General features: G+C 36.3%; 1 protein-coding gene across 3 annotated transcripts in view; it reads left to right on the top strand.

The window, feature by feature from the left end:
• The first annotated feature begins 1,638 nt into the window (after nt 1–1,638).
• PLEKHA1 (pleckstrin homology domain containing A1) overlaps nt 1,639–12,603 on the top strand; it is a 59,960-nt gene continuing 48,995 nt past the window's right edge. For all 3 annotated transcript variants that reach the window (XM_023511729.1, XM_023511731.1, XM_023511730.1), the window contains exons 1-3: nt 1,639–1,801; nt 6,315–6,371; nt 9,530–9,575. In XM_023511729.1, coding sequence (XP_023367497.1) covers nt 1,661–1,801; nt 6,315–6,371; nt 9,530–9,575 — 244 coding nt within the window. In that variant the 5' untranslated portion in view covers nt 1,639–1,660. The remainder of the gene's footprint in view (nt 1,802–6,314; nt 6,372–9,529; nt 9,576–12,603) is intronic.

Genomic DNA, 12,603 nt, shown 5'->3' with positions numbered 1-12,603 from the left:
TCCAGTTGTACCAGCACTATTTGTTGAAGAGGCTATTCTGTTTGCATTGAATAGTGTTAGCATCCTTCTTGAAAATTGACCATGGACGTATAGGTTTGTTCCAATTCTTTTTCATTGTTCTATGTCCTCATGGCAGTACTGCACAAGTTGATAGTTTTTACCTGTAGTATATGCTAGTATGATGTATTGATTTTTTAAGCTTTGATTACACTTTAGAAATTTTTCAAAACTTTGAGTAAATTTATTAAAGACTTTATTTCATCTACCAACAACATGCACATGCAAACTTAACAGATGGTTTTATTTTTAAAGTTTTTGGTATGTTTCGTCATTTCTCTGACTGCATACGGAACAGTGATATAGATATACGTCAGGGTGCATTGTAATTGAACTTTCACCATGAGTTAAATTTATCTTGAACCTCTAAATGAAGTCCTAGTTACATAAATTCATACTGCCAAAAGATGTGATGGGACCACCTATAGAAGTACCAGAATAGGAACAGCAGATTTGGACTATTACATCATGAAGAAATCACATATCTACAGAAAAGAGGGTTGGAAAATACTCTTTTATTCCCAGGTTATGGTTTTTAACTCTAGTAAATACAACAGAAGTTTAAGTGTTTTAGAAGCAGAATATGCTATGCCTTTTAATTAAGTCTATTTTGATCTTTTTCTTTTTTTCCTTATAATAATTTATTTGCTAAAGAAATTGAGTTGTTTGTCCTTCTGTTTTCTGCAGTCTAGCTTGCATTTGTTGATTAAATTCTTGTGGTGGTGTAGTTTAATATGTTCCTGTGTTGTACAGTTCCTGCAAATTGGTATTTGGATATGGGGGTGTCCTAGTGACTTGATCAAAGTTTGGCCAAAAAATTTTTTTTTTTGTTATATGTTCACTTCATAGGTGATGTTTCTGTCTTCTGTTTGGGAAGTATATCATACCTGCTTATCTCTCTTTCCATTATGTGAGCTAAGTTTATCTCATTTCATATTAGTTTTAATAGTTCAAAGGATTTTAGAGGGATGGAATGGTGGTGAGATGTACAGGCCAAGAACCTGGGTACAGGCTTTGATTCTTCACTCACTATTTCTGTAATTTTGGAAAGTCATTTTCCCTCTCAGTGTTCAGTTCCTTATCTGTGTGATGGAGATGATGATGCTTCATAAGATCATTTTGGAGGTAAAAGAGGTAATGCGTGGAGAAAGACCTTGCACAGAGCCTAACAAAGGGCTCAACAGATATTAACTATTGTTGTTGTTTTGTGAATTTTAAAGTATTCTAAATCTAAAGGGTAGATTATCTCAATTTGTAAATGAGGAAATTGAAGTGTGGATGGCTAAGTTTTTGGCTCATCTGGGTTTATTTTAGGGAAAAAGAAAGTAAATTATTCAGTGAGGCGAGTATCTCTCCTTTGTTTCTATCAATGTGAACAAATAGCTTAATTCAAAAGTGACTTTTGCATATGGCTTGATGTGTTGGTGTGTGGTCATATTAATTGGCCCCATTTAATGCTGAAAGGTAGGCTCCTTGTTGAACAGATTGTATATGTACATACCATGGTGTATTTTATACGTGCAGTCCACAGAGAAATATTTTTTTCCCCATAGGAAGCTTGCATTATTGTTTTTATTTTACAGTGTAATGTTCAAGCCCAGAAATGCCTTATGTGGATCGTCAGAATCGCATTTGTGGTTTCCTAGACATTGAAGAAAATGAAAACAGTGGGAAATTTCTTCGAAGGTACTTCATACTGGATACCAGAGAAGACAGTTTTGTGTGGTACATGGATAATCCACAGGTTTGTAAAATCAAAAGCATAGAAAAGTTTTATTTATTTCAGTGCTTAACATACTAACAGGTTTTAGAATTTGTCTTCTTCAATAGTGTATGTTTAGATTTATTTCCACCAGCTCTACTCTCCTGCCCTGCACCTCTGATTCCTATTGTTTTGTTAGAATTTCAGAAGGTGAAACTAAATTTATTTGGTTAAAATAAAATTATGCTTTTGCATATGTTTTTCTCTTCTTGAAAGAAAAATGCTCTCTTTGGTAGACAGTGCTTAACTCGTTTAAATTTAAGATGCTGTATCTAGGATAGAGACTACTGTCTTTTAATAAATACCTACTTCATACTCTAGTGCACGTCCATCTTGCTGTGTCAGCCTTGATTGCCAGTCATTGTAATGCCGCCTGTGAAAATCCAATGCATTTTGATTTTATTGTTGCCTTGCAAATCTTTGGGGTAAATGTCACAAATTAAAACCTAGAGTCTCCATTTTAAGATCTATAAGAGGCCTAAGATTAAAGATCATCAGTAAAATAGTTTTAAACTTTCTGAACCCCTAGAACTCTTTGTCTTCAAGTAAAAACTGGATAAAATTTAAAAATGGACATACATGTTGCCAGGAAGTATGTCCAAAGCAAGGGATGAATTCCTAGGGAACTTCTAAGCTGATTTTGTCAGTAGACTTCTTGTTGGGTGCGAAATGGAAAGTCTGGGGAAGAGCAGAGACTTTTCTTCCATTCCGCAGACCAGAGACCAGATCTCCTGGTAACTACTCTGGTGTTCTTTACTACTGACTACTGATTTTAGATTAGATAAGAAACATATGTGCTAATATGTGTATATTTCTTTATGTAGAATTTGAGTTATAAGGGAATTTTGTATTAATTCAACCTCTTAATGTGAGAAACCCATCCATCCATGTCTTTATTTTAGCTATTTGAACTACTTGTTACTAAAAAGTATTATACTGGAGACAGCTTCAATTAGAATTTTTTTCTGCAACCCAAAATGTAATTCCTTATATTTTCTACCCATTAACTCTCCTTTTGCCCTCTGATTCTCTTAAAGTAAATTTTAGTCTTTTACACACAAGTAGCCTTTCAAATTCTAGAGGATAATTTTTGCATGTTAATTCAGTTTATATTATTTGAGTGCTGACTTTATATAATACTTTCTTTTTGATGGGAACTGTCTGTTTTCTATCACTATCCTTATAGAGCTTATTGATGTCCTACTTTTCTCTTATCTCTGGGTGTAACCAGCTTTCTTGGGTGATAGCCATCTGGCTATGCAACTATATGATTATTACCTTTCCTTACTTGATGAGAGTCTGTGGGAGAAACAACAGACAAGCCGAAGTTCGTGTTTACCTTTTTCTTTTTTAATATAAATCATATTTCTCCTATTTCTCTTTATCTAGGGTACTATCCCCTTGAAAACTCCATTTCCCAAAGTAGAAATGCCATCCTCTTTGACCCCCCCCAATTACTATTGACTGGATTCCCATTCCTGATTCTCCTCACCCTTGTAGGCAACTGTGTAGTTCTATCTGTGTTGAACTGTTCTCCCTGATTTGACTCTTTCTCTTCAAAAGGTCTGATGGATTTATAAATGGTTTTGCCTAAATTTTACTTAAAACTCCTTGTTTTTTTATTTTCATGCAGAATAGATTCTTCTTATAATTCCTTCTTTTACTTGTCCTTCCAAATTAACAGAGCTAAAAGAAGAGGATAAGTTCAAAACAGGATGTATTTATTACCTTGAATGAAATACGACCTTAGAATCGAGAGGAAGGTTGTATTTATAGCAAGTAGAGGGTGTTGAAGTCTTCATGAAAGTGGTAACATTTGAAATTGACCTAGGTTACCTGTGATTTTTGGCTAAGAGTGGAGAAGTGTGGGTAATCAACAAAAAAAAGCAAACAATCCCATCTATCACTGGACAAAAGACATGAACAGAATCTTCTCTGAGGAAGAGAGATGAATGGCTAACAAACAAAAATGCTCATCATCTCTAATTGTCAGTGAAATGCAAATCAAAACCACCCTGAGATATCACCTACCCCCAGAATAGCCCTCATCTCAAAGTCCCAAAGTTGCAGATGCTGGTGCAGATGTGGAGAGAGGGGAACACTTTTACACTATTGGTAGGATTGCAAACTAATACCACCTCTTGAAGTATGGAGAATCCTCAAATAACTCATATTAGACCTCTCATTTGATCCTACAATCCCATTACTAGGCATCTACCCAGAAGGACAAAAATTATTCTATAATAAGGACATTTGCACTAGATTGTTTATTGCACCTCAGGTTACAATCGCCAAGATGTGGAAACAACCTAAATGCCCATCAACCCAGGAATGGATTAACACACTGTAATATATGTATACCATGGAATACTATTCAGCCATTAAAAAGATGGAGACTTTACATCTTTTGTATTAACCGGATGGAGTCAAAACACATTCTTCTTAGTAAAGTATCACAAGAATGGCAAAGCAGATAGCCATCGTACTCAATACTAATAAAAGCCAGTAGACGGGGTTTAATACACACCCATAGAGAAGAAAAATTCAATTCAATTCAAGTTATGGGGAGGGGGAATGAGAGAGGGAAGGAGGGGAAGAGATTGGTGTGTTTCCACTTAATGGGCACAATGCAGGGGTATGTGGCACACCTTTTGGGTGTAGGACACAACTACAAGAGGGACTCTACCTAACAAATGGAAGTATTGTAACCTAGTTGTGAAAAAAAAATAACGTGGGCAAAGAAACCAAAGCAAGAAAGCATGTGGTGTACTGGAGAATAGTTTGCTTTGGCTGTAGCAAGAGGAGTATTAAGGTTTGTGCTCAGCTAGGTCTTTTTCACATGAACTTTGTTAAAGCCACAGCTCTATGTTGTAATTAATGCATTGTTTTTCCTAGACGTATTACAGAATTTTAAATTTATCTTTTCAGTTCATTCTTATTAATTTTTTATCTCTTCTTTTCAACTTAGTTTCTTTTAAAATTTTGATTCTGCTAACCAATGTATTAGACATTACCAATTTTATGTCACTTTTAAATGTAATAATCAAGACCTATCTCTTCATGAAAACTTCAGTGAAATGTCTTGCTAAGATTATTATGTTAGGTTGAACCATATGAAATTACCAATGTACCAATAGTTTGAATTACTTAAAAATGGCAATTTAATATAGTTCAGTCTTATAGTAAGCTCATAGCAGTCTGAGAAGGGCCACTCCTAACCATTCATTAAGATAAGACCATAGACTTTTTTTTAAAGGTATATATTATTATAAAGTCAGTTAACAAGTTAATCCTATTTAATCTCCAGTGGAGGTAATTTTCAAAATCAAGAATGTTTTACTTTTACTTTTGAAATCTTCTATGAGTCATTCCTTATATTTCAATATATCTCATATATTCTTTGACCCTGTTTCCAGGGTTCTTTTATGTGTTTTTCCTACCTCTATCATCCCCCTGCATAATCAATTCAGCTTATTATATTACATGATATATTAATTAAAGCATAATTTTGATTACAGGTCTGCTCACACGCTTTCTTCATTGGCTTCAGATTCTCTACAGTATAAATTCCTTGCTGCTTTATTTTTTATTTAGGTCCTCTTTGATTATCTTTGCAGTTCAAGTTCTCAGATCCTCCCTTTGTGCCACCGTCCTGTACAGCTCAGCACAGCCTCTTACCCACTGTAGTACAGAGCTTCTCTGTATCCTCAGCTGCTTGTTGTAGTTTGTTTTCTCTGCCTGGAATATTCTCTGTCCTGTTTTTTTGTGTTTCCAATATTTTCTTTTAAAGTGCAGCTTAAGTGTTATTCATTCCTTCAGAGTCTTTCCTCATAGCTTCAGCCAGAAATAATTCTCTCCCTTTGTAATTCTTTATCCTTATGTGTTTTATGACACAGACCACATCCAAAACTTAAGGGAAGAATGAAAGTATTTTGTGTGAGTACCAATAAGTACATTCCCTGTATGTGATTTAAAGAGAATCAGTAATTTTTTAGAAAAAGGTATCAGTGTAGATTAAATATGATATTACAAAAACTAAACTATTTAAGTGGGAAATCCAATCCATTTTTCAAGAGATATATTTGATAAAAAATTTTAATAGAACAAAGTTTAATATATGTGGTCTTTTAAACTCTCTAAATTATATTTGTTTTATTTCTCTAAATATTTTCCCATTGCTTTTAGGAACAGAATCTCATCTTGTTGATGGCTTTGTAAGCTCATTAAAAGATTATTAGTTTAGCTACAATAATAAAAATAGCTGTTCAGTCCTAGAATGCATTATGATAGTACAGAGTAGGATCCAGTTTTGTTATCCAAGTTGTCAATTTGATTTCAGACCTAGTAAGTATTTGAACTGAACTGAAAAAAGTTGATTTGTAAAATGCAATATTAAAAAATCTAATTTCTTTTTTTAGTATATGTGGAACATTATATTATTAAAGTGAATTTTGCCATGTTGGACATTAATTATATATTAATAATTTGTTTCCAGAACCTACCTTCTGGATCATCACGTGTTGGAGCCATTAAGCTTACCTACATTTCAAAGGTAGTCCTTATACATTGTCTCATAATCATTTGTGAATTAAAGTCCTTCTGAGTGAGAGTATGACTGGGAGTAGCAGTTACTGATGCCTTATTTAACAGTGGTATTCAGGCTCATACATTAAGACAGTACCTGATTACTGTGTGTAATTAGGAAGTTCTTTAAATTGATAAAATTAGTAAAATTAGGAAGAATATGAATTTGACATATAGGATATGGCAAATTGCAAAAGTTAACATCAACTTTTTTTTTTTGAGACAGAGTCTCAGGCTGTTGCCCTCGGTAGAGTGCTGTGGCTTCATAGCTCACAGCAACCTCAAACTCTTGGGCTTAATCAATTCTCTTGCCTCAATCTCCCAAGTAGCTGGGACTACAGGTGCCCACCACAACGCTTGGCTTTTTGTTGTTGTTGTTGCAGTTGTCATTATTGTTTTAGCTGGCCCGGGCTGGGTTTGAACCTGCTAGCCCTGGTGTATGTGGCCGGTGCCCGACACACTGAGCTACGGGCGCCACCCAACATCAACTTGTTTATGGTCAGACATCTGAATATCAGAAAGAGAGAAATCAGTTAGCAATTAGGTTTTACCTTGAGAAAGTCTGGAGAATTTTCTAAGTTGGTATTATGTTTATTTAGACTGTAACTTTTAAATTCCATTGTCTTTGACCTTATATTTCTTAATGTTTTGTTTTGAGGAAAATGTATTTTCATGTTGAAAGGATAATTTTTCCCTCTTTTCACTTTGTTATTACTAAATTACATTTTCTTGTTGATTGTTTTTCTGGTATTTTGCTCTACTATTTATTTTTTATTTTCAAGAACTTACAGAGTTTTATATTGGTCAAGTAGCTTTTATTCCCCTTATTTTCTTCTAATAGTGTTTTGGGAACTGAACTAGAGATGCTGAGGTGCTTGCCCAGTGGGGATTTTTGTGTTTTACACAGAAACCATAGAACTTTTTTGATGACTTAAAATATGAGATCCATAGGTTGCAACACAGTGTTACTAAGGAACGTGTATTACTATGCGTATACTGGGATCTGTTGGGAAGGATGGATCACTTCAACAGAATTTTGAATAGGTAATTTACATCTATACCTCTGTTTAAAGACAGATTTTTTTTTTAAATAAGATAGTTTATTATCTGTATTACATAGAGCTATTCATTCTCATTAACTCTTCCACCCCCCAAAAAGTAGGCTGGAAAATACTTAGATATTTAAAAGGAAACATTTTCTTCTAAAGTCATACTATGTAAACTTACTATGCAAATATTGTTTAAGTATACCTGAAGTATTCCTGTAAATTCAGACATTTATAAAATACTTCAGAGTTGCATGCAGCTTAAATTCTGTAGAGATTATTAGGAAGCATAAGAATTCCATTGTAAAACAAATTTCAGAGCCCCCGTTTGCTCATTGCCTCATTGCTGGATTACATCTCTTATATAACATAAATGCATTGCCAAGCAGTTTTTACTCTCAACAGAATGATGTGGGAAGTCCTATTTTGTTGGAATATGCAGTTGAGGGAGACAGTGCTCATTTGCCTATATCTTTCCAATTGTTTCTTGCCTGTTCTTTTTCCAAAAAATGAGAACTATTTTTCAAAATAAAGCATTAACTGAGTAAAGTAGGCAGGGTGACTGGCCGGCTGCTTTTCCCGCCTTCATTGCTCCTCTTTGAAAATACACAACCTTGTTTCTGTGCAGTTCTGTTAACTTTCATCTCTGTCCTAAGCTTTCCTAAGTTTTTTTTTTTTTTTTTTGAGACAAAGTCTCATTTCGTCACCCCCGGTAGAGTGCTGTGGCATCATAGCTCACAGCAACCTCAAATTCCTGGGCTCAAGTGATCCTCTTGCCTCAGTTTTTCTACTTTTAGCAGAGACAGGGTCTCACTCTTGCTCAGGCTGGTCTCCAAACTCCTGAGCTCAAGTCATCTACCTCCCTTGTCCTCCCATAGTGCTAGGAGTATAGGCGTGAGCCACCATACCCAGCCTAGCTTTCCTAAGTTTGAATTATACAGTTTGTACTCTACTTTAGATGTGTCTTTTTTTCCCAAAATTTATTTCTGGGATAGTCTTCAGTGTGACTCAGAGCTGTGAATTTGTAGTTTGGATCAGTGAGGAACCCCAGACTGAAAATTCTTTTTGAAGGCACAAAACAGATGTTACAATTACGAGTTCCATCACTGGGCCATAGCACGGCAAGAATCATGAATAGGTTTTCAAGAGCTCCTTTATTTAAAGGGCCAGCACCAACCAGGTGCATCTCGTTACTTCACCTTCTGTAATGAACCATGTGCTACATTTAATAAAGTGACCACATTATCTTGGGGCATTTTCCTGTACAAGAAGGGATCAAGTACCATTTTGGTTTTCTCATAACAGATTAATGCTTTAATTGATTTTCAGATTAATTTAAATGCCTGTGTTTTAGGGCTTTAAATATACAGTCATTCCCTTGTCTACCACCATTTTTGCTTGTTCAATTTCTAAATTGTTCCTACTTAATTTAGAAATATGTTATTTGGGAAGAATTCCTAGTTTCTGTAGAGTGTTCATCGAGGATATTTTGACAATTATTTTAAACTAAAATAACTTTCACATTTTCTTCGAAAAAAACCAAGTTTGTGGCTTGGCACCTGTGGCTCAAGTGGCTAAGGCACCAGCCACATACACCTAAGGTGGCGGGTTCGAATCCAGCCCGGGCTGCCAAACAACAATGACGGCTGCAACCGAAAAAAAATAGCCAGGCATTGTGGCGGGCGCCTGTGGTCCCAGCAACTTGGGAGGTGGAGGCAGGATACTTGCTTGAGCCCAGGAGTTGGAGGTTGCTGTGAGCTACTCCATGGCACTCTACCCAGGGGGACAGCTTGAGGCTCTATCTCAAAAAAAAAAAGAAAAGAAAAAAGAAAGAAAAAGAAAAAAACCAAGTTTGCTTAAAGAAAAAGAGGAAGTATCATTTGCTACATCTTACAGTTGAGATTTACATCCTATATTTAATTTGCTGTTCTTATTCAGTTGCATTTAAAGTTTAATTTTAGATTTGTTTGCTAAATGCGTCTATTGGGAAATCATACATGTGGACGTTTACACAGTATTTAAGATTTGTTACAGGAGAGTGATGAAGAGGTAGGTAACTCAGCTTTATTTTTCTCATTAGGTTAGCGATGCTACTAAGCTAAGGCCAAAGGCTGAGTTCTGTTTTGGTAAGTAGAGCCATATTTTATGTTAGTTATTTTAGATTAAACTTATATAAGTATACCGTGTTGCAAAAGAAAACAGCCACAGAAAGTCACACAAAACAACCTGTGACTCACTGAGTTATTCTAAGGGGATTTCCTCTGTAACCATCATACAGGTGAGGAAACAAAACTTCGCCCCCCTGCTACCATCCCTGAAGCCTCTTTTCTGTGGCACATCTAGTCACAGTTGTCCCCCTCCATCCATAGGTAACCATTATCCTGGTATTTTTAATGATCCCCTCTAGAGAGATTTCAGGTAATTTTTAACTTTGTGTCTCATACTATTCTATATTAAATACATAAATAACAAAAAGGATTTGGTGTTCAGCTTGTGGGTAATAGGGAAATTTATAGTTGGGGGAACAAGTAGTTGAAAGTATTGAATTAACTTGTTCAGCAAATGTTTAGTGGATGCCTATTCCATGCCAGGCATTGTGCTTGGCACTGGGGCTGTGAGACGATCAAGAAGCAGTTGCTGCCTTTAAGGATCTCACAGCCTGGTTGGCTCACAGACAGATACAATACCAGGTAATTATCATTGCATTTGTCACAATTAGTAGGTAATTGTGGGTGTGCAGTCTATTAAAGAAACATAATCTAAGAACTTCATGTCCTTATTGGAGAGCTCAGGAGTCAGGGGAGCCACACTAGATGAGGAGATACTTGAGCTGGTGACTGCTAGACTCCTGATCATCTTTCCCACTGGGGAGAATAAGCGGGAAGACCACACAGATAGAAGCAGTCAGGGAGGAGAAAATGGTTTGTTTGGAACTGACACTCAGGGAAGTTGTAGGGGATGATGAGAAGCTGGAGAGTGTAAAGGCAGTAGGAGTCGGGGTTCATTGTGTGGACTGAAAGGAACCATTTAAACTATTTTCTATTGTGAGAAAGGGAAGCAAGAAAGAGAGCATCTAGAAGACAGAAGGTGGAGGAGGTTGGTTTGTTTTTTTGTGTGAATAGGAAAGTTTTGATGCAGGTAGATTAATAAGTGGCTTTAGGACCACTAGACTGATGTAAGGGCCTGAGTTAGGATGGTGGGCAATGGGAGAAGAAGGAAAAATGAAAAACATTAGAAGAGAAAGGGCAGGCACTTGGTGGCTAGACATGTGGGAGAGGGAGGTAGTTGGCAGGTTTGCTTTCAGTAAAGACATGAAGAATTAGGGAAGCTGATTAGATAGGCTGAAATGTTTGCTTAAGGAGTTTGACACAGCGCGGGAACTTCCCAGTAGAAATCATCTGGTGACAGGACATGAGAACTGGGTGGCACTTGAAGAGTGGAGAAGTTTGGAGAATTGGAGCTGAGAGAATCGGTATCTTCTCAGAGTGTGTTAATGGACATTAGTGATGAAAAGAACAAAAATTTGAAAAAATTAAAAAAGATACTTTTGAGGGTAGAATCATTGTTAAAGATCTTTGCTTTCTTTTGCCTGCAAAAGGCATATTTCTTCTGTAGACAGTATGTTAGGAGTTACATGTATCCAATAAGAAAATGTGGTATAAGCAGGATGAAACATAGCTGTTTACGGAATCCTCTGTAATACTTTTATCATTCCTAAGAAACAATTTAAAAAGTTACATGTTTATTGCAAATTATAATTTTGGTTACTAAGTAAGAAAGTGTCTTAGAGCCTTGTGAATGAAAGGTTATTGGCAATTTAACAGAGAACTTAGAATTTTAGAATGTATAATCCACATGCTTTGGACAAATCTTTTTCAGTAAAATCTCAGAACTATACTAGAAAAAATGTAGTATGTAGTAATAAATTCAACATTCATAGTTATGGTGGGTATTTGGAGTAGATGATCTGCATTGGAATCAGAGATGAAAATTATTCACTTATTGGTTCTGTCAATAGATGATTAGTCCTCTAGGAGTAAAGATTCATAAAATACTTGTCTTCAGAGAGAAAAGCACTGGTTTCTAAAATAGAACTATCACTTTGATTCAAAATGATAGCACATATCACCTTAAATTGCCCCAAAACAGAACAAGAAATGCTCACATCATCTTGATGAAGGAGCAGATGTGTGTAATTGTTGGTGTATAAAGATTGAAAGTAGATGGAGGATGGCAGGTAACTTAGCAGAGTAGAGAAATACGCTGGTGAGAGGCTCGCTCTTTGTATACTGCCCCCACCCCAACTCTAGATAGGGCTAGTGAAGAGGGACCAAAGAATAGCGGCTTTGTTTGAATGTCTCTGTAAGAAACAACCTCTAGTCCAGGAGTGTCCATCCTGTCTCCAGGGGCTACATGCTGATTTTGTGAGGACTTTTTTTGCTTATCTGTGGTGTCGCATATCATGAAAAGTATTTGTGGACCTTTTTCTTTGCTTATCGATTTTCTTTGGTGTTTGTGTGCTTATTGTGTGGCATAAGATAATTCTTATTTTTCCAATTGCAGCAGAAAAGAAAAAAAGGTTGAACACCCATGCTTCTAGTCCATCTGGCTCAGTCAAGCAGCCACCCTTCCTTTATTCTAGAAGGAAATGGGATGAATGCTATCTCCAGAAATAGAATCAGTGAGACTCCATACATGGGGAAAGGAATGAGGCATGAAACTGAAAATACAAGGATTCAATGAAAGTCTGCACACTTGAGTGCAGCCCTTTTCTGCATCGAATCTGAGAGCACTGGGCAGCCAGGTTTAGGTGGGATAAGAATCTGAATATGCTGGGGAAAAGACCCATAGTCAGTGGCATCTGGACATTTTTACTAGAAGAACTTGCCATAGTTGACTAATGAGGTCCACCAGTCAGAAACCCCACGACAACTGGAGAGAGAGTCCTGTCATATCAGTCTTTTTGTTAGAGTAACTTGTTTTTAAACATGAACAGACAGCCCAGGATTATTAAAATTTAAGGAGAGAGAACTACCAGATAGAAACATGAGGCTAGGCAAAACTCAGAAGAAAAAGTCCTCTGAAAGTTAAACAAAGGGGCTCGGCGCCTGTGGCTCAAGCGGCTAAGGCGCCAGCCACATACACCTAAGGTGG

Source organism: Otolemur garnettii, unplaced genomic scaffold (genome assembly GCF_000181295.1).
Source record: "Otolemur garnettii isolate 467f Iridium unplaced genomic scaffold, OtoGar3 scaffold00021, whole genome shotgun sequence".
In the NCBI taxonomy this organism is placed as follows: Eukaryota; Metazoa; Chordata; class Mammalia; order Primates; family Galagidae; genus Otolemur; species Otolemur garnettii.
The sequence above is the reverse complement of the archived record's forward strand: the minus strand, read 5'-3'. Positions and strand labels throughout refer to the sequence as shown.